Source organism: Cebus imitator, unplaced genomic scaffold (assembly GCF_001604975.1).
Source record: "Cebus imitator isolate Cc_AM_T3 unplaced genomic scaffold, Cebus_imitator-1.0 Scaffold61, whole genome shotgun sequence".
Classification (NCBI taxonomy): Eukaryota; Metazoa; Chordata; class Mammalia; order Primates; family Cebidae; genus Cebus; species Cebus imitator.
Genome location: NW_016107376.1, coordinates 8,412,595 through 8,435,887, shown reverse-complemented (window position 1 = coordinate 8,435,887; position 23,293 = coordinate 8,412,595). Strand labels below are relative to the sequence as shown.

The window sequence follows — 23,293 nt, the reverse complement described above, 5'->3', positions numbered from 1 at the left end:
AAGTGGCAGTAGAGAAATGTAATGTTTTGTTGTATTCTCAAAATAAAATTATATTTTAACTATACACATTTACCACAGATTTTGTTTTAAACAATTAGGATAGATGACCAAATAGCATTATCACCCAGGTTGCTCTAATCCTACATCAGGTGAATTGGATGTGTACATTTTTGGATTGAAATAAAGAGAGAATATGGCCATAGAAAACTGTGGGATTTAGTATTTTTCAATGAGTTTCTTTCTCCCTAATCCCCTGTCTCTCACTGAATGCTCTGATTCCCACATGGGTCACTAATATAGGGAGAAATGGTAAGACCGATGTCAAATTGCTTTTTCCTCATTTGCATGCTGTGTGCCATGGGCAGTTTAACCCATGCAAATTAGAGCGGCCATGCTTTTGCAGAACTGCTTCCCTCTGCATTGCTTTGAAAGCATGTAAAATAAAAGGTAGTCGGGTATTCAGCACACTGCCTGCAGTCTGCCTGGTGATTCAATACCACATCATCACATCATAAGACTAAAGGTTTCATCATACTCATGGAAAACTCAAAAATTATCTCTTCCTTTTGGTATTTGCACATTTCATTTTAGTGTTTTCCAACAGGATTTCTGCCAGATGACTGGAATTTAAAACAAAAGAAAATGCAACACCTATTATTTTGGAAGAGAACTCTTTTTGTTGTTGTTGTTCCTCTGTGGCTGTAAATTTCAGTGCGCTAGGCTTTAGGACGGGCCATGATTTGATGTGGTACCTCTATTCTCCAGGGAATGATGACACACCAAATGAGTCATTGTAGTAGCTGGAACCTTGGGAATTGCTCTGTTCTATGACTGATGCTAGATTTTGGTACAGTACCAATCATAAGAGGGGAAAAGCCATACTCTGGCTTGGGCAGGAGTCTCAGAATACTGGGGTACGATTTCTAATCCCATGTTTTTTCCCATTAACTCTGGGGGTGACCAGCTTCACCTTTCCAAAATAAAATGAGAACCCAATGTTGGTATATATGTGTATACACACAATGCACATACACATATGTACACATATATATTCAGAACTGAACAGTCTCAGTCTAGCTATTGGTTTTGAACAAAGTTTAAATTGATTTCATCTTTCTTTTCTAGCTTCTACACGCTACAAACATCATTTTCTTAGTTCCATGCAGTAACTATGTTTGTCACAGTTTTATATAGAGCTTTTTTTTCTTGTTGCTTAAGCTGGAGCACTGATTTGCTGAGAGATGTAGCTTTGGTCGTATCTACCATTCATATGCTGAATAAACTTTTCTTTCATAGGATCTGACGGCATTAGCCAAAGAACTAAGAGAACTCCGAATTGAAGAAACAAACCGCCCAATGAAAAAGGTGACTGATTACTCCTCCTCCAGTGAGGAGTCAGAAAGTAGTGAAGAAGAAGAGGAAGACGGAGAGAGCGAGACCCATGATGGGACAGTGGCTGTCAGTGATATACCCAGACTGATGTAAGAGAACTACTTTTATTTATTTTTGTTATTATACTTTAAGTTCTGGGGTACATGTGCAGATCGTGCAGGTTTATTACACAGGTATACATGTGCCGTGGTGGTTTGTTGCATCCATCCCCACGTCATCTACATTAGGTATTTCTCCAAATGTTATCCCTCCCCAATCCCCCCACCTCCCGCTGTCCCTCCCATTGCCCCCCAGCAGGCCCCAGTGTGTGATGTTTCCCTCCCTGTGTCAATGTGTTCTCGTTCAACGCCCACTTATGAGTGAGAACATGTGTTTGGTTTTCTGTTCTTGTGTCAGTTTGCTGAGAATGATGGTTTCCAGCTTCGTCCATGTCCCTGCAAAGAACATGAACTCATCCTTTTACTACTTTTAAAATGTAGACCAGGAGGAGACTCGGTTTCCAAAATAAAAGGACAAAAAATATGAGTTAAATGTAAGGTTGTATATGGGTCTGTGTCAAGGGAAATTGACTTTAGGGATTTCGGTTTTTGTTGGAGCATAGTTCTTATTTCTCCCTATGGACACAATCACTTAGAATATGTGGCATTTTTGGACTGCATACACTTTACCTATCCATTGCCAATGGATTGACTGCCCTTTTGGTGACTCTTTCTTGCTTCTTTTCATCTCAAGGGCAAACAATATTGACAACAGAGCATTGATACGTGCCCTTCCCCCTAGAACTGAAAGAGTGAAGGCATGGGCAATGACATTTAGGGATTAAAATTAACAACATGAAACATATTTTATTACCACCACTACCACCAATAAGTAAGGAGAAATGCACAAGCCAGCATGTGTTACCATCCTCGCAAAAGAATCAGGAGTCAGATAATCATGCAGAGAAAGTTTCAGAATATACCCCGTTATGATTTTCTACTTTATTCTCTTGATGGCTTCTTTTTCTTGATTCAGTTTTCTGTGGTCTGTCTTTGTTACATACTTTCTGTCAGTCTCTTTGCAGTTCTCTTTTTATGTATTTATATGTATATTTATACCTACCTATATTTTTGTTAGTAATTATAGCCTTTACTTTTTCTTTCCTTTTTTTTTTTTCAAAGGTAAGAGAACAGCTCACTTTTTTCTCCTCATTGGCGAGGATCCTGTGAAAGCATCTGTCCTTATGCCCTGTTGCTTCCCCAGTTCGTCCCCCTAATAACACAAGGTGCCCTTGCCCTGGTCTGCTATGAATTTGATAGAATGAGAAGCTATTTTGTCCAACTTCACTCTTCAATCACCTCTATTTCTTTGGCTCAGCTACTAGTATTGATCATCAGATCACACTGACTCTATATAGAAAAGAAGCCATTTCAGGTCACAAATTATTGTCCAATTCATCAGGGATTGGAGAGGCAGGGCTGGACAGTCTACAGGGAATGTTATCCGCTGAGTAACCATCATTACATACAAGCAATTCTAAGAGGCAGATCTAATTATCATAGCTGAAAAATCCACACTTATTTTGCTGTTGATGACCCAGATATTGACAACTGTAAATATGCTAAAATATGACATCTGGAAACAAATTGCTTTAAATTGCCTTTTTTAAAAGTAAATAAAATTGTTCTAGAGGCAAAATCACTAATCCAGATCATTTCTGCAAAACATGCTGGCCCTTTTAATTTTTGTCTCGACTCAGAATTGCTTAATTCTTTTGACAGATGTTTTGAACTCCTTTTAAGCACTGAGCATACAAGTATCAGGATGAGAGTAGATTATAAAATTAAAAGATTGCTAAAACTCTCAATATATGTTAGCCATCTTGCAGAGGGCTTTGAGAGATTTGCTAAGTTCATACTTGGATTTTGTCTTCCAAAAGTTTATATTCTAGTTGGAGAATGACAAAATTACGCATGGAAAACTGCAGGCTAAAATAAATATTTGGAGAAACAACCAAAGACAGTTTGGGAAAAATGTTAATTAGCGTTTGGGTTTTAGGTCCCCTCTCATATTTTGCAAGGCTATTGATGGTATTCACTCTTCTACCTTTAAAGGCAAATCTAGGACTTATTCCCCACTGCAGAAACACCCACCTTTCTAAAACTTCCTGAATAGACCGTGCTGCACTTCTGTCTGCTGTCTAGTACTTTCCTGTTCCTTTAGAAATCACTTACTCACAGCCCTGCTTGCACAGGTGGAGCCTGTCCCCTCTTCTGTGCTACCAGTGCATCTTGTGTGTATTCCTGCATCTTCATGAAGTGCCTTGAATCAGGATTGTTTATTATGTCTTTGTCTCCTTTTCTGGACTAGGATATCTTTCAGAGTAAGGGTTGTGCCTTACTCATCTCTCTTACCCTTAACCTGTTGCATGGTATCTGGAATACAGTGGGTCTTCAGTGACTATGATTTACATTTGATTGCACTGATTTGAAATTGCAAGTTGTGACTCTGAAGAAGAGTTTATAGCCTAATTCTCTGCAAATAATTTTAAGCAAGATTAAAAAAAAAAAAAACCTGAGGTAATATTAGAATCATAATCAGGGGGAAGAGTTGAAGTAAAGACACAGGAAGTTGACTTTGATGGGAAGGTATGGTGTATGGCATGGAGGGGAGTCTGGACTAGTGAAATCAAACCAAGGAGTGTGCACTTTATTATGTAGCCACTGGAAACAATTGAACGTATCTCGAATTCAGTGTTATATTTCAGAGAGATCATTTCAGCAAGACGATTTGAAAAGGGAACAGACTAGAGACTGGTAAAGCAATTCAGAGGCTCTGTTACTATAGTCTATGTAAGAAATAATAAACTGAGGCTATCATGGAATGCTGATAGTGGAGGCAAGACTTGACATGGTTCTTAAGGGATTGGTAAATTTTAGATGGAAATGGTCATCCATTAAAGAACATTTAAAATATGTGGTTACATATGTGAGAGAAGAAAGGTACAAGTGTATGTGTGTATGTTTACTTCAGTTTGTAAATCTATGTATTTTTATATTGAATATAAAATACATATAGTCTGTTCTACAACATAATGGTTGCATGCCTGAGAAATTTCACACTATTAAAAGTACATTATAAAACAAGTTTATTTAGGATTGAGTATTTGGGGGCCACAGTGCCTCTTACATACATTCTTATTACCTTTGTTTTCTTTTGCTAAGGTAAACCTCTATATTTTATGCTATATATTTTTAACGCAGAAAACAAAAATATGTTGTGGCACAGTTCCCACCATGAAGTAAACACAGAAGAGCTTCTCAGAAAGGTAGCACTAGCCATTTGGACAAACAGCCATGGTTTCCGTTTTTTAAAACAATAGCTTTTTTCTATGTACTATGCTGGTTTTGCATTTATTTGATAAGATATAACTTATGAGTGTGCACTTAGCTAAGTTTGTATTCCCTAACCAACCAATTGCACTATTTCCCAAGTCCTCATGCATAGAAAAATAATGAGTGGAGGGAAATACACCAGAATTATAAAGGTGATTACCTCTGGGTAATATAGTTATGAGAGATTTTTATTTTATGTATATCCCCAATTATATAATGGGCATGTACTACTTTTTGATCAGGAAAAAAAGAATAAAAGCTTTATAGAATAAAAAAAATGCAAAGAAAGGCATTTAATTTGATTTGCATCACATCAACCAAGCCAAAGAGGTAACTCTCTGTATTAGTATTGTCCCTCAACTACCAGCACATGCTCCCGAAAGGAAGATTTCTCCACTGTAAAATGACTCTTTTATTTATCTTTTTTTAAATTCTGTACCCTTTGGAAGGAAGCCACTATGCACAGCCCACATTTAAGGAGTGGGGAATCATGCTTCCCTCCTGTAGGGTAGAGTAGCTACATAATTTATTTAGAATTCTTCTGCACAGATTTGTCTCCTCTATCTATTTATTTATTCTATCATTTATAACAGTATAGAGTCATGGACATAATACTTCTTTATTTTGTTGCTCAAATTTTCCAGTTTTGACCATTGGGAGCTCTTTCAGTTAGCTCCTGTGCCTCTTTGACTGACATACCACCACCATGTGTGTATTGGCGTGCATGTACATGTGTGTGCATTTGAACACTCTTTACTTTCTGATACTATAAGATGCTCCAATCCAGACTAATTTTGTATATTTCCTATACCAGTCCTGGAATCAGCTACTTCTTCAGTAAGCCCTGATTCCTTTTATTGGAGGATGATATTAGAAACCAATATCTGGGCACCCAGTGTGCTCATTGCTACTAAAGTGTCACTTGTTTTAGGCCTTCTCAGCTAACAGAGCAAGGAAATATATGCATGTGTACATTAACCCATGTATATATGAATATTTACTAATATTTCTGTATATAGCCATCTGTATCTGTATTAAGCTAAACAGGAGTTCACACTGACATCTCCAATTAATCCATCACAACAACATAAATCATTCTTACCTCCTCCCCTTGCTTATTTATGAATTTCCATTCCAACAGTCAGAAACCTGGCTTCTGCCGTCAACCACTGTATTAGTCGATTTTCATACTGCTGTGAAGAAATATCCTTGAGTGGGAAATTTATAAAGAAAAAGAGGTTTAATGGACTCATAGTTCCACATGGCTGGAGAGCCCTCACAATCATGGTGGAAGGCGAAGGAGGAGCAAATCACATGGCGGCAGGGAAGAGAGCATGTGCAGGGAAACTGCCCTTTATAAAAACATCAGCTCTTGTGAGACTTAGATGCTATCACAAGAAGAGCACCGGCAAAACTCACCTTGGTGATGCAATTGCCTCCCAGCATTTCCCTCCCAGGACATGTGGGGATTATGGGAACTATAATTCAAGATGAGATTTGGTTGAAAACACAGACACACCATATTAACCACCCATTTACTTAATTGTGAACATCTAGTATTTTTGTATAGCAATATCAAATTTGTTAACCTGTATTCTCATGGGAAACAGCTTTGTCAACTAGAGTGTACAGTGTTTACGTGCAATTCCTCTTGCCTTTAGTCTTACAGACTCCACTCATTTTCAAGGCTATTTAAATCAGTGCTTCCCCACCCCCCATTTCTCCTCACTGAAGTTGTTCATACATTTGTGATATGGTGAGATTCTCTTATCACAGTTTTTAACTTTCTTTCCTGAGAGCTTCTGATCTCCTCAATTATTTTTTTTAAATTTGTATACATTAACACTTTTTTCTGTAAAGTTCTATGACATATCTGAATAGATTTTTTGTTATTCTATGATAACCACCCAATTATAAAAAAATTATTTTGGCACATCCTAGTGAACTCAATTCCATAAGATTGCAAAACTTAACATTGGTTGTTCAGGACATTTTAAATATGCAAATAATATCCTGATAGCCAATTTCTCATCAATTCACAGAAGAGCTATATTTTGATAATAAGCCTGAATGAACTCTCTGCTAGACATTAAACAAAGCCCTTGACCCAAGATCTTCAATGATTTAATAAACATTAGGTACTACCTACATTCCGGGCACCATGCTTGGCAGTGAAGATACCAACATTAATGAGATCTGATCATTGCAGGGCTGTGTGTTGAATGCAATGTCAGACATGCACAAAGGGCAATGTGGAAGCAGAGTGGAGAGCCACCTGAACTGTTCCAGTGAGGCTGGAATGGGTTTGGAGGAGAACTATAGCTTAAAGAATGGGTTAGCCAGAGGGAGGCAGAGAATAGAAGAGAATCTTCCAGGTAGAGAGGGCAGGCTAAAGTCACCAGGGATTTTCTAGCATAATGTGCATAGGAAACTATTATAAGTTAAACGCTGATAGAGTTAGAAGCTGGGGCAGGATTTTATTTAAAAATTGGGTTAGTGAGACAGTCAAGAACCAGATAATGGAAGGCTTGTAAGCCACAGTAAGGAGCTTCAAGTTTATCCTGCAGTCGATGAGGAGCTACTGAACATTGAAAGTAGAAGAGTGACTCGGACTTCATCAGACATGTGTTTTGGAGGGCTTGCTTTTGCAGCTGTGAGGTGGATAGGACTGGAGATGGAGTGGCCAGCAAGATAACTGTTGTTCAGGTAACAGAGAAAGCAGATCTGACTAGGACAGGAGAATTTGATTGTGCAAGCATCAGCTTGGCAGATGCTACCAGGCCAACTGAGCCCCTGCCAATAGCAACGAATGCCTGTCTGAAAAAGAAGAAAAGCAGCTCCCATCATGGAAGTCTCTTGATAAATATTTCATTGATTTATTGGCTTTATATCATTTTTTCCCAAACAAGTACTTAAGGCAGAAAGAAAAGAAAAGAAAAGAAAAAGAAAGAAAGAAAGACAGAAAGGAGAGAGAGAGAAGAGAGCCAGAAAGAAAATGAAAGATTCACACAAGAAAAACAAATGAGTGAAGAAATAATAGTTTGAAAACTATGATTTACTATTCTATCAAAATACCAGGAATTCATATTTTTCCATGTCTCTGGAACACGATTAAAAGCTCCTTTTGGATGGATGAAGCTGGAAATCATCATTCTCAGCAAACTGATACAAGAACAGAAAACCAAACACCACGTGTTCCCACTCATAAGTGGTTGTTGAACAATGAGAACACATGGACACAGGGAGGGGAACATCATACACCAGGGCCTAGGTGGGGTGAGGGGCTAGGGGAGGAATAGCAAGAGGTGGGGGGATTGGGGAGGGATAGCATTAGGAGAAATACCTAATGTAAATGACGGGGCGATGGATGCAGCAAACCACCTCCATGGCGTGTGTGTACCTATGTAACAAACCTGCATGATATGCACATGTACCCCAGAACTTAAGTATAATAAGTAAATTTTTAAAAATAAATGAAAGTTCCTTTCTAGGAATGAAATGTTGAAAATGAAAATGCCTCTTTGGAATTCTTCCTTAACACATCAGTTCTAGCCCATATTTAGATTCATTCAATCCACTGCTCCAGTTTAGTAATTGCAATGTAAGCTTCTTACTATACATTTTCTTGTCTGGACTCATCCTGTCATCTTTTCACCCGTCTGTTTTGGATAAAAATCCTTGAAATATGTCTTTCTCTGCCCCTGGAGACATCATAAATCTGGTGCATTTCTTGTCTCTTAGATGGATGATTCCAGTAATTCTTTGGACTTTCATAAGATCCAAGAGGCCAGAGGTATTTTTAAATATATAAGAAACAATGAAAAATAATGAAATGATAAAAGTTGCAAATAATATGCCTAGAGAGAAATAAGCCTTGATAACTTTCCTATTTTTAGAAAACCTACTTTAAAAGAGAGGTAGATGCTAAAATAGAGTCAGAAGTATTGCATTAACAACCAAAATCCTTCCAGAAGCCATGTTGTACCAACCTCAACCTGTGGTTGAACCACATGACCTGTGCGGTTCTCAATTCCCCTGAGCTCCTAAATCAGAGAAATTCTGTGTCATGCAAATGAGGCACTCCTGAGAGAATGGGGCTCACTATGGGCAATCATCACTTTGTGAGCCCTCGTACTGTGCTCTGTGCTATGGGACATAGGAAACATCCGTCTGTGTTCTCAGGGAGTGTGTAGAGATCCTGCTACTTTCTCATTATACCGTAAACACGATAGCAAGAAAAGAACTGAAAATAAGTATACCACCATGCAGGATGATTGCAGAGGCTGAATGTTGTCTAAATTAAACCTCCTAGTTCATGGATGCCCCAGTAAGCCAGAAGGTTCTTAGTAGATATTTCTTTTTTATAGAAGCATAAAGTCCATGGATCTTATGATTATTTTTTGCATCTGTAGTATGTGCTAACTCTAGGCTGGGTACTGGGCTTATATAAAATGAAAAAAGAGACAAGGACCCTGCCCTCACCAGCAATGAATGAAGAAGAAAGAGAGAATCCAAAAGATAACATAACGGCAAATTGTGATGAGAACTATTAAGGAAAAAGTGAAGAGAAAAGCAGAGGGGCTGTTGGGATAAGACAAAGGTGATAAGAGTAGACTTCCCACAGAAAGCATCATGTAAGATGAATGAGAGGGAACCAACCAAGCCCAGAATGCAAAGAGCTTTCCAGGCAGAAGTAACGGCATGTATAAAAGCAGATCAGGGTATCTGCTGGTCAAAGGAGGAGGCCAGAGTCGGGGAGATCATGCAGAACCTGGTGACTCCTGGTGCCAGCTTCAGTGGTTTTTCCATGTAAAGCCAAACACTTGCTCAGGCTGGCTACTGGGCAGAGTATAGGCTAAGAGGGATGCTGCAAAAGTAGGGCCAGTCCAGACATCAGCACACATTAAAATTAATATGGAATGTTCTTAAGACGAGTGACATGTACACTTAAAATTGGTACAAGGGTAGATTTTATGTTATTAATACATATCTTTTACCATAACAAAAATAATATGGACAGGAAACAGATATATTTAATGTACATTACCATGAATGTCGGTTCTTCTCATCTCAGACCAACAGGAGCTCCAGGGAGCAATGAGCAGTACAATGTGGGAATGGTGGGGACGCATGGGCTGGAGACCTCTCACGCGGACACTTTCAGTGGCAGTATTTCAAGAGAAGGAACCTTGATGATTAGAGAGGTAAGTTGGTATAAAAACTGTCATCAGAGTTTTTAATCTGTCATCTGTCAACGGAGGAAGTACATTTCTTAAGTGGTTTTACATTAAAGATTTGACAGAGACTGCCTATGGCATGTATTTTAAGCATGGGGAATTGTTGGAGGGAGAACCTGTGCTTCTAAATAGTTGAGAGATTTTAATTGCTGCCTTCTTTTCTGTATTCTTCTAAGCTTTGGAAGTGTGACTTAATTACATTAGTGCAGACTCTTCAGTAGGAGCTATCCAAATAAGAATATGGATTTTGGGCCTGAGGATATAAAACTGCAAACCCAGAGGTTTCCTACAACAGGAAAACAGAAACGAATAGTCTCTCTGAATAGCATCACTGGCCTTGTTATGTCCCTTCTCCTCATGGTTTTATCTTTGTGGATTTCATATAGAAAATGCTCAGTAGTTCTCAGAAATGATGATATCATCTTATCTAAATTGACATTAAAATGACCATTAAGCTATTTTATTGAAAGAACAAAGAAATATGCAGATCTACTTCAAAAATATACCTTGGCATTTTGAATTTTTTAAGCTCTGGAACATCATTTCATTTGGGGGCTGCTCATGTTCCCTTTCATCTGTCCTTCTGACATGTAGTAACTCCCCACTGTGTCCATGCTAGCCGGAAAGACCCTGACAAATTAAACTCAGTCTTGTCTTCTTTTTCACTTCATCATCACCATGCAATTTTGAGTGTAGATCTTCACTTGGAAGGAAAGAAACGGTTGCGAACATTGGGCAAATGTTACCTGACCTCTCCCTGCATCCGTCTACAAAATTTTACAAATAACAGCATACGACTTATAAGATGGTTGCGATTTTGAGTTAGTAAATGTAAGCATTCAATAAATGTTAACTATTTTATTTTATTTCACTCTCTCCTTAGAGTTGAATTCCCCTTTCACTTGTTGTCACCATCCAGTCCTCCCTCTGAAACATAAACATATGTCATCTGTTTTTCCTCTTCAGCCAGGACACAGTTGGGAAACTCTATAGCAGACTTTCCTCTCTGAAAAGGCAAAGGCTTCTCACTTTTGTAAGAAAGAAAGGAACAGTAGTTTTTAGACGAATAAGGCCTTTGAAATAATAATTGGCAGTGGGGCTATAACTGAAAGACTAGTTCACAAAGCAACTTGCTAGAATTTCGTTTTATGGCCTTGTTGAATCTTTCAAGTAGGCTTTAAAGAGTCCTTTCACATATGCCTGAAATGAAAAATGGACTTGGCTGCTGAAATTGACTTTGTGTAGTGCTGGTATATAAATCTCCCAATGTGGTTAATGGATAATTTCAATGGAAGTGTAGAAATTACTCTATAACTTACCACTTAGGAAAACATGAGGGAGAATGTTCTGGAGTGAGTTGCCATTTGACTCCAGATAAAAGGACTCCAACTTCTAATGTGGTTTAAAATTTGCTTGAGTCTTTAGGACAGAGTCAAACCTGCAGGAAGACATTTGGAGCCACATTTTCAGCTTGTTGCCAGCCACACCCAAATGGCTCCATGTTATTTACAGCACTCCAGTGTTCTATGACCACAGCCTGTCACTTTGAAAATCGCATTTGTCAGTGTCTTATAGGAATGTGATCTATTAAGGACCCCAACATCTTTCTGTCCTCTCACTTTCTAATTCTGCCTTTCTCAAATGCGGGTTTTTAAAATAAAAAACTGTATTAATTGGGGTTCTCCAGAGACAGAGAATATTTACATATGTAGAGAGAGACAAACTGCTTTATTTCTTTATTTTTGTTTGTTTCTTTGTTTTTGTTTTTGGAGACGGAGTCTTGCTCTATCACCCAGGCTGGAGTGCAGTGGCGCGATCTCGGCTAACTGCAACTTCTGCCTCTCAGGTTCAAACAGTTCTCCTACCTTAGACTCCCGAGTATACCGCTAGGCCTGGCTAATTTTTTGTATTTTAGTAGAGATGGGGTTTCACAGTGTTGCCCAGGCTGGTCTTGAACTCCTGAGCTTAGGCAATCCACCCACCTTGGCCTCCCAAATTGCTAGGATTGCTGGCATGAGCCATCACACCTGGCCAAGAGACTGCTTAATTTTGAGGATGTAGCTCATAACATATGGAAGCTGAGAAGTCCCATCATCTATCATCTGCAAGCTGGAGACCCAGGGAAGCTGTTGATATAAATCCCAGTCTGAAGCTGGGTGAAGATGAGATGAAATGTCCCATTTGAACCAGTGGAGAAGAAAAAAAGGGATAAAATTCCTCCTTCCTCTGCCTTTTGTTCTGTTCAGGGCCCCAGCAGACTAGATGATGCCCATCCAATTTGAAAAGGGCAATCTATTTTACTGAGTCTACCAATTAAACTCTAATTGCATCCAGAAACACTTACATACACACCAGAAAACAAATGTTTCACCTAGGCACCCCATGGCTCAGTCAAGCTGACACAAGAAATTAACCATCATCAAACCTTGAATTGAAAATTACTAAAAGTACATGTTTGAACAAGATCAATACAGATTAAAGTTTACCCCTGACAAAAGAAAATAAAATAAAAACTTATTATAATAAGATCTAGCTTATAGGGTGCTATTAGTACAGTTCTCCAAGATGAACATGAAGGAGAACTCACTCATCTTGTCACTGAGTGGACTAGATGGCTCTATAAGAACATACTGCTCTAACACTCGTGATCTTGTCAGATGTACAAATTTCCTTAGTACATACCCTTACCCTGTGGTTCTACCTATCCCTGTCCTAGAGCTCCACAGGACCACTTTTTACTTAGTTCTAGTGTACTCCATACCAGCTGCAGCTGCCATTTTGTCCATGGAAGCCCAACTGCTGGAAGAGGTATTTTGCATTCTCCACTGCTGCCCACACTTCACCAAGCAGGTCCCTGTGCTCAATCTTCCTTTTTCTCCTACAAGCCTCTACTGGGACTCCACGGACCTTTGTCCACAGCACCTTCCTGGTATCAGTTAGTATCTCTTCAGTGATGATCCTCCTCACTCAACCAGAACACTAGCTTGTCATCATGGGGGCTCTTTTGGTTACAAGTAATGAGTAAAAGAACCCACTTACTACAGAGTAAGCAAAAAAAAAAAGGAATTTTTTTAAGTAGGGAGAGGGTAGATATCAGAAATGGGGGAGGTAAAGGAAGATTTAGGATATTTCATGGAAGGAACCCAAAGGTAAAAGTGAGCTGAGCCTCTCTGAAGGTCTGAAACAGACAGGAGCTCAGGCAGCATCTCATGGGCAGGTCTCTGGCTCTCTTGCTGCCTATGTCTCTTTACCCTGATCTCTGCTTTCTTCCACATTTCTCCTTTGTTCTTCTCTCTCTTCACGGAAGAGCTTGCTCTCCCTCTGCGTGCTCCTGCTCTCACCTCTCTGCTTCCTCCATTGCGAGATATTCACCACGTCGCAGTTCAACTGCCAGCAGAAATGGACCCATGTCTCTCTGGCTTAATATTAATTTCCAGTGGGAATCTGGTCCCCCTTGGCTCAGGCATCCACCCCTGATTCAATCAGCTGTGACCAGGAGTAGGACCCCTAATGCAACAGTGCAGCCCAGAGCACCTGGGCTCTGCCACAAGACAGCTGGGTTCAAACCACTTAGAACCCACATTGCTTAAGGCAGGATAACTGATGGAATGTCATAAAGTGTTTAGCACAGTTCTTGGCATGTGTTGGTACACACAACATCTTTGTGCCAATCCCCACGAGAATGGTGAGAGAGAAAGATGAGACATTATTGGGGTTCTGTTAACGAGGTTCTAGAGGGCAAGGCTTTTACACATCTGTCTTTGTGTTTCCAGTACAGTGCTTGGCACACAGAAAGTGTTTAATAAGAAGGTGCTGGTGGAGTGAACAAAAGGGTGATGACTCAGAAGTGGGCGGATTCAGGGCCTACCACTGGATTCCTTCAAGCTTCTGACTATCTGAGCCACTCCCCTTGTTAGCCTCTCTGAGTCTTTCTTTGATAACCAGTATGTCTGCATCAGTTTTTGGCTTGAAAAAGAGTGTTGCTGATACAAGAGAGACCAAAAAAATTCGAAAGAGATGTGATTTATGCTAAAGAGAAGCTTGGGGAAATGTTTAAAAGCTTTTCAGTATTTGAACAGAAGTTAAAACAAAGGAGAAATGGCCCAGTACACATGAAATAGTGCACAATAAGAGGTATTAGGACTGAACTTTCTAAATGTCATTCAGAAAAGGAAATGCCCAACTCTAAGAATAGGCACTAATGCAAGATACTGCTGGGCACTGTGACAAAATGAATCCAGAAAGTGCCCCTCTCCAGGACAGCTTGTAGTCCAGGAGCACGTTGCCAAGAAACCTAGAGGATACTCAGCTTTCCAGTTATCTCTCAAGCTTCCGGGAAACATCAATTGCATGTACCATTACAGGAGCTTGGGAGTCTGTTTCATCTAAGAAAAAAGAAAAGAGAAGTGCCTCCTTTCACTTGCAGCCACAGGCAGGTGCAGAGCTATAATTGTAATTCCATGACAAGCTCTAGAAGTAAAAAGCCAGGCTGGTGAGATGGTCAAAGAAACAGCATGAACCCTTGCACGTGCCCGCCCCCACGAGGGTAGGGAATGTGTCTGCTTTGTTCCCAGCTGTTCCATGTTCAGTAGAATGCTTTACGCTTAGTAGGCACTAAAAAATATTGGGTCAATGAATGAAAGAAAGAAAAGGGCAGAGAGGAAAATTATTACTTAATCAGGTCTGCTCTAAGAATCCTCAGTGAAGCAATTGCATAAAAGTTAAATCAAAAAGTGTAACTCTAGTCAGTCCTACAATGTGGGCACTGGCTTTTGGAAACCAGAGTTGTCTTTTAATTCTGTCTTTCCTCCCCAGGATTTTTTGGTAGAGACTGTTCTCCAGTGCAATGATTTCCAAACTTGTTAGGTCATGTAATCCTATCAGTAACAACTGTAGAGCATGCCACCTAATACAGTGTATTTATTCACAAATCATGCATTTTTTTCTACTGCACTAATATTACATACAGTATAAAATACCTTTGGTCGGGCACAGTGGCTCACGCCTGTAATTCCACCGCTTTGGGAGGCCAAGGTGGTAGGTAGATCACAAGGTCAGGAGTTTGAGGCCAGCCAGACCAACATGGTAAAACCCATCTCTACTAAAAATACAAAAATTATCTGGGCTTGGTGGCATGTACTTGTAATCCCAGGAGCCTGAGGCAGGAGAACGGTTTGAACCCACGAGGCGGAGGTTGCAGTGAGCCGAAATCACGCCATTGCACTCCAACCTGGGAGATAGAGTAAGACTCCATTAAAAAAACAAACAAACAAACAAAAAAACTTTAAAGGACATTAAAAAGCGTTACTAGAAGTAATGTTTTAAATGCTTTGGTAGTCATGATAATGTTATTTTGTTACTGCCTACATCACAAAGCACCATAGTTATTTATTGAGACATTAAACATTTATGATAGTAGTTGTAAATCCATATTTTCAATTAGTATTCTAGATCAGGTCAATATATTTGGAACTCCTGACAGATCTGATTAGTTAATCATTGTTTTGACCCTGTGAATGACAAAGAGCCCTGTGAGTTGTGTTAAATCTGCTCTCTGCACTTTCTTGAAGTATTCCACACTCCAGAGCACATGGATTATCTCACTGCTTTTCAGCAACATTTTGGGTCATTTCTCTGTTGTGTGGGTTTGTTTCATTGTAATCTGGTAATATGCTTTGTAAATACAATTAAGGGCACATGCATACAGCACAACTACTACAAAAGAGGAGCTTACCAGTGTGGGTCCTGCTCAGCCCCTCCCCATTTGTGGCATCTCCCTTTGCACATGGGATCCCCATGCCATATGTGACCACTGGCTGCACCTCATGCAGGAACATAAGGCTTCAGGGTCAATCCATAAACTAAATATTGGCAAAGATTAATTTCTTTTTTATTTTCTTAAGTAAAATAGAAATTTGAGTATCACCTATTCAGGCGCTAGTGGATTGATTTAGAGCCCCGTATACCTATGTTGGATTAGGGGTGATGTCACCCTATGGCCTTTTGCCTCCCTCTCTAACTGCCCCCACATGCTATTCCCCCTCAGACGTCTGGAGAGAAGAAGCGATCTGGCCACAGTGACAGCAATGGCTTTGCTGGCCACATCAACCTCCCTGACCTGGTGCAGCAGAGCCATTCTCCAGCTGGAACCCCGACTGAGGGCCTGGGGCGTGTCTCAACCCATTCCCAAGAGATGGACTCTGGGACTGAAGTAGGTTCTTGGCAACAGCTGGCATGTTATGTTACATTCTGCTGTCCTTCCTGGGTTTCTAAAACCATGATCTTTTCAAGAACGAGGTTTTGCCAAGCTCCTTGAAACTTGGGTGGTTGGTTTCTACTATGGAGCTGCTTGTACAGATACTCAAATAGAGAAATCATAGAAGCAAAGCAGTGAAAAGTTCTCAGATATCATCTGAACCAATACCTGTTTCTACAGATGAGTGTACTGAGGTTCACAGAGGTTGAGTGACTGGCCTAAGACACACAGTTGGTTTGTCACGGATCTAAGACCAGAACTGGGTCCTCCTATCTTCCAGACTACTCATGGAAACTTCAGGCTACACAGATTTCCAGGCCAACTGTTGAGGTTTATATTTACATTAATTTAATCAAACTAAGTATGACTTAAGTAAAACAAAGTTTAAATGATTTGCTTGTGAAAAAAATTCATAAATACATCAGTTCCTAAAGTGTTCATCTTCATAAATTCAAAACTGTGTGAGAAGGAAGAAACTAGGTATTATCTTTTCTGTGTAAAAACAGTCCCAGGAAAATGTCTGAATAAACACAAAATCCGTAGGTAGTGCTCATGAGTAGTGATGACTGACACCAGTTGGATAAGCTCACAGTGTGTGGTCATGTTTCATTAATAGTCTTGTCAAGCACATATAAGGCCCTAAATGTGTTTATAAAGCACACGTACTGTTATTTTTGACACTGCCTACACACTGAGTTTTTGATGCACCCTTTGAATTCTAAAGTTATAGAGCAGATGAGCTTTGCATACCACCAAGGAAAAGAACACAGCGATATATTGCAAAGTGCAGTATCCATTTCTAACTTCAAGCTGTGTGGGCATTTTCTGCCTGAACACCTGTCTTGGTACCAAGGAGGACTCCATAAGATTGAACCCTGTTTAAAATTCTGCTGCTGCCCCAGCTGTAAGTGGAAATGTTAGTACCTGCCCTACCTCTTTCACAGACATCTTCTAAATATCAAAAGAAAACATGTATGTGAAAGTGTTCTATTTGGTAGGGGAATTCTATCTTGAGGAGGATGAAATTGTTTGGATTTCGTAGGAGGGAGAGGAAATCTTGAATTAAATCAGATTAGATCTTTGTTTTCTTCTTATATTTTTAGAGGTCTTGGATGGTGGTTTTATTTTTAAATAGAAACCCAAAAGTAAAACTAAAGTGAAGTGACCTTTAGTTAAAGATATTTATCCAAAAAAGATGTGCTTATTATGTTGAATACAGGTGTGTTTGTAATGTTAAAAGGTAAGAATAGAAGGAATGAATATGACTGACATCATTGCAGCTCATTCAGAAAAACTCAAATTTAGAATATTGTGACATGAAACCCTGATACTGAGTTTACTGTTCCCTCTTCTATTTCTGACATCATGTTTTCATGGTGCTATCCAAGCCTAAGATTCATTTTTTAAAGTAAGTCTTCAAGGTACATTGCCCACAAACCTAATATCCTCATGAAGTCCCTAAATAAAGATGTACATGTAATTATTCTTTTAAGGAAACTGTCATGGAAGAAAAAATCTTCAATTCCAGAATAATATCATCCCTGAATTAAAGATTTTAAAACTTCTGGAGGCAATACCAATCCACTTGCATCACCAGGCCAGAGAGAAAGGGCTGAAAGTTCTCTTTCCCAAGAGAAAGCTCCTTGGGTTGACTCTGTTCAGGATCAGGTGCTGCTGTGTAGGCTTGCTTACTTAGTTTATTGCCAATTGTGTCAGATTTTCATATTGACCATGTGGTCAGTATAGGAGATTGCCTTTGCTGAAAGTGAGAGGTAAGCTCTGTCACCACAGTGGTCCTACAGATTTTAAGGTGCCGTGTGTGGTTCAAAATGTAATTTTCTCACTGAAATTCTTGCAGTCTGATAATTAATGAAGTCCTACAAATGCACAATGGCTAGTGAATAATCAACACCAGAAGAAGCTGGAGAGAGGCACGCACTGACTAGGGCGTTAGAATATGAACACCTGAATACCCTGAACAATCCGTGATCATTTTACAGCTCAAGCACAGTGTCCTTAGCATTGTTTATTCCTGCATATTTATCTGCGATTCTTAATCTTCTTGCTTATTGATTTAGTATGGCATGGGGAGCAGCACCAAAGCCTCCTTCACCCCCTTTGTGGACCCCAGAGTATACCAGACGTCTCCCACTGATGAAGATGAAGAGGATGAGGAATCATCAGCTGCAGGTAAGCAAGAAGGACCCAGTGTTTTAAAAACAGCTTCGTCTTCCTTCTGTTACAGCCTGATAAGAAAATTAATCCTCAGTTCAGTAGCTAAGCTGATTACTCCTTACGTCCTCTCTTAAAAGGAAGATTTGTTAAAATTATTATTTCTGTAGGACTTCTAAAACAAACTTATTTCTTTCCATTTTTTTTTTTTTTGCCATCTCTTCTGTTTTGTTTCTGGTAGACCCAGGGGTACATAGAGACCCTAGGAAAGCTGTTCCTCAGTGATCTCTGAACATAACCAAATATTTCCCCAAAACAATTTCTGGGCACAATGCTTTGCACACAGTAGGCCCTTAATAAGTGCATGGTGCATTGTGTTGCGTTCTAGGTGTGTGCTTCCCACTACAAAAATCTGGCTAATTTAGAGGAGAGTCTTGCTTTCTAATGTTCTTCAAGTAATTAATCATCAAAGTCAGCTTAGGATAGTTTTTCAATTGATAATCTGGAATTTCAAAAAGTAGATCTTTTTTTGCTTATATTACAGGAGTGGGGATGTTATATTTAATTTGGGGAGATTAGTATCAACTTTCTAAGCTGTGCAAGTAGTGTCTATAAGCCTGTTTTGCTAATGAATAAAAGGCTGCTTTGATGAATGACTTATATTTTATTCACTTTTTAAAAAGTGTAAAATAAGGAGAGTTTCAGAGTTTCTTTGCCTTTACTATAATTCAAACCAAACAAGGAGAAATCATAGTGTTTTGAAGTCCACATCTTCATAGGTTATCTTTAAGATGCCACTGACTTCTCTGATTCTTTTTCTCAAAGCTCTGTTTACTAGCGAACTTCTTAGACAAGAACAGGCCAAACTCAATGAAGCAAGAAAGATTTCAGTGGTAAACGTAAACCCAACCAACATTCGGCCTCATAGCGACACACCAGAAATCAGAAAATACAAGAAACGATTCAACTCAGAAATACTTTGTGCAGCTCTGTGGGGTATGTTGGTGCCTTTTTTTTTTTTTTTTTTTTTTTTAAAAAAAAATAACCACTCATTAATGAACTGACCCTCAAACATGAAAAGCCCATGGATCTTGTCATCAAAAGAACACTGGTTGAATGGTGGGTATCAGAGACCTAGCTTGGGACTATCTTGACTTCAGGAGAGACCAAAAGCAATTTTATGTATCGAAATAGCTGATACCCTACTAGCTGGGATGATGAGATTAGATTCAGAACAACCTTGTCATACAACACTGATAGGCTGAAGCCAACAAGAGAACTAGCTACCACTTGATACATTGAATGTGCAAGGCAAGGTCTATAATCTGATCAGTCAGAGGTGAGTTGTGTCTGGCACTTTGTGATATACCCCACGTTCATTCTCCATGATCCATACAACATCCTGCAAGTGCAATAGGATCATAAATAATGGCATAAACCTTTATTTCAAGCTGAAAAGCCAGCCCAGAGTATTATCCAAGGTCATACCACTAGCAATAACAACATAAAACTTGAAAAGAACAACAAATAATATGATGAACTTTGCCTTTTAGTTTAAAACATCAATCTGCATTTCTTGTGAAAAATATCTGCAGGTTTTAGCTGACCTCAGACTCAGGATAGGCATAATGAGATTCTGTCAAAGTCTTGGTCTATGTTACTATGAACATCTCATACAGATTAAGGAGAGACATGTCCCCTATGTACCCATGGAAAATAGTAGGCTTGGATTGGGGAACCATAATTTTAAAAGGCTGAAAGCATTTGAGATGTTAGTAGGGAAGAGTGTGAAGCCCAGGAACTATATCATGATAGAGGCTCTGTTCTCTGGAGAAGAGACAGAAGAGAACAAGATAGCCACATTTAATATTGAAAGGATTAATATGTGGACAAAAAAGCAGACATTTGTGTTGATCAGAAGATAGAAGTACAATAAGTAAGATAAGTTAGAGAGTTACGTGTTCATGAATATAGTACACTACACAATGAGCGTCTCAATGTGTGTGTGTTGCGGGGTGTACGATAAATTTCCCTAGCAATGCATTTTTAGGATTACAACTACTCAGACAAAACCACTTACCTGCCTGTGCTTCTGGAATAGGGATTACTGCATGGTTGTTGGGCTGCACTAGATTTAGAGACCTGAGAAGTCCCTTAAATGAGTATGTCTATGACTCTCCAACTATTGACACTTCTCTTGAATGGGTTTATAATTTCTCTAAAAAAGAGCAGAAACTTGAGGGTAAGGGGCATAAGATACTTAGATTTCGGTTCAAGAAGGAGGAAGGGCCTTTCTTCCAATGGAGTATGGAAATGAAATTTCCATTCTACACTGAAGGTGGGTAGGCTAGAAATCACTGCACAGGGGTGGGGGTGAACCTTGGGGAAGAAGAGAAGTAGATTTATAGGGAGAGCCAAGAAAGAAGTGGTTGTTCCAGGTAAGGAATAAAGGAAAATTATGCTAGCTTCACATCTGTGCCTAAGGTCCCTATTGACAAAGACTCTCTGCATTAGGTAGTAAATCGGACATATGAATGCTGCTACAACTTTATAAAAGGAAACTCTAATTTCATTACCAGAAGTACAATGATTTAATTATTACGTCAGAGCTTCTACTTCTACACTCATTAGTTTATATTTACCTGCTTGCTCACTAGTTTATATTTACAAGTCACAGTTTCTTAGATTTTATAGGGACTCTTGATGTAGAAGATTAAAGTTTGTAAAACGTCAGTCTTATAGTGCTTCTTAAATTTACAGGTGTAAACCTTCTGGTGGGGACTGAAAATGGCCTGATGCTTTTGGATCGAAGTGGGCAAGGCAAAGTCTATAATCTGATCAACCGGAGGCGATTTCAGCAGATGGATGTGCTAGAGGGACTGAATGTCCTTGTGACAATTTCAGGTATGTTACTAAGATGATGAGTCCCCAGGTCCAAACAGGTGGGAAAGGTGACCACCCCTTTTCTGCAGAAACAGTTAGCTCTGCCCTTCCCAGCTAACAAGCAACTCACTAAAGTATTGCAGTATAGCCAGAGTGAGGTTGCGCACATTTTGTAACACTGGAGACTGTGACCTCCAAAAAAAAAAGGCTCTCACCTCTGCATTGAATCTGAATTAGGCACAGACACACCACAAAGGCTATATATTTATAGCTCTTTACGTCTGTCAGGACTCAGCAAGGATCTTCAGATCTTTTTAGGTTTCGGAACTCCAGTTATTACCACATACAGACGGAATATCCAAATGCAGGCTTCCAAGAGGCACATTCAGTAAGCAGAAATTTCTCTGGTCTCTTCCCTCAAGAAATTCTCTTGCTTACAGTCCACTGATGTTTTGGCAGGTGCAGCTGGTACACTGGATGGTCAAGTTTACAAAGAGATTTGAGTGTGGGAATCACTACTGCAATACTCTGTAGCTTTCTGATTCCCAAAAAGAGCTTTAAAAAGGAAAAAAAAAAAAGATGGAGACTAAAGTGAAGGCCTTGTTACTGATAAAAATGCAACCTAAAAGAGGGAAGTTTTGTTGGAAGAAAGTTCTTTTTTTTTCTTTTTGATGGTGTTTGAAGGAGTCTAACAAGTAATACTCTTCACTCTCCCTTCCATTCCATCTAGTATGGAACCAACTTGCTACTACACTTTATAATCACCTAGGGAGATGTGAAAATCCAGGCTGTACCCCCAGACCAGAGTCAGAATCTCTAGGGGTGGGTTTAGGCATCAATAACTTTCACAGTTCCTGAGGTGTTTCCATTGTTCAGCTAAGTTTGAGAACACGGATTTATGTGCAGCCATTGTTTCATGAAGAGACACTACAGGGATACTGGTTTGAACCTTAAAGTTTAACTCTTCAACTGTACTTCCATTTTGACAAAATGCTTTTGCTTGTCACTAAACTTCCTCTTTCTTTTACCTTTCCACTGAATGCTCAGTTTCATCTCTTTTTATTCTCCCCAAATAAGGTTAACCAGGTAAATTCCTTTTGTATTACCATTTGAGTTTAATTCCATGTAGTCCTTTGTTCTGGTTAATTGCTTTCTTGATTGCTATACTACCAAATCAAAATTAAAACTGTGTATCTGCCACTCACCTACCAAAAGTGGAAATGCAACACAGAAAATTCAGATTCAGGCTTCATTATGTTGTTAGTGACACATCTTCATTCCTTTTTTTTTTTTCTTTCTGAGACGGAGTTTTGCTTTTGTTGCTCAGGCCGGAATGCAATGGTGCGATCTTGGCTCACCACAACCTCTGCCTCCCGGGTTCAAATGATTCTCCTGCCTCAGCCTCCTGAGTAGCTGGGATTACAGGCATGTGCCACCATGCCCAGCTAATTTTGTATTTTTTTAGTAGAGATGGGGTTTCTCCATGTTGGTCAGGCTAGTCTTGAACTCCCGACCTCAGGTGATCCGCCCACCTCTGCCTCCCAAGGTGCTGGGATTACAAGTGTGAGCCACCACGCCCGGCCACATCTTCATTCTTAACAGTGTAAGCATTTCCTTTTCTCACGAGGCACAGATGGGAAAGGATAAAATGAAAATAGGAGCAAAAGTTTCTTGAACTAACCTTGGATTCATATTGGCATAGAAAGGAGGAAACACTGGCTCTTGTGTCAATCCTAGCTATTGTGATCACTGTGTGTTCCAGGCCTTAGGCTACAAAAATGAATCCTGACTATACCATGATTCCCTGAGTTTAGGGGAAAAATGTGCTCTCCTGTCAAATGCATGTGCAATGCTTTAATAAATTCTCTTCTGCTTGTATATATTAATCTATAAAATATAAAACATTTTAAAAGCCTAAGATAAAGAAAAATAAGTATCCAAATACCAAAACCCATAGGGCTAAATTTATCGTTAGTTGG

At 39.4% G+C, this 23,293-nt stretch overlaps 1 protein-coding gene across 4 annotated transcripts in view; it reads left to right on the top strand.

The window, feature by feature from the left end:
• TNIK (TRAF2 and NCK interacting kinase) overlaps positions 1–23,293 on the top strand; it is a 412,478-nt gene that overhangs the window by 370,705 nt on the left and 18,480 nt on the right. For all 4 annotated transcript variants that reach the window (XM_017529736.2, XM_017529735.2, XM_017529734.2 and 1 more), the window contains 6 exons: positions 1,297–1,481; positions 9,841–9,970; positions 16,050–16,214; positions 18,338–18,449; positions 19,257–19,427; positions 21,192–21,335. In XM_017529736.2, the coding sequence (XP_017385225.1) occupies positions 1,297–1,481; positions 9,841–9,970; positions 16,050–16,214; positions 18,338–18,449; positions 19,257–19,427; positions 21,192–21,335 (907 nt within the window). The remainder of the gene's footprint in view (positions 1–1,296; positions 1,482–9,840; positions 9,971–16,049; positions 16,215–18,337; positions 18,450–19,256; positions 19,428–21,191; positions 21,336–23,293) is intronic.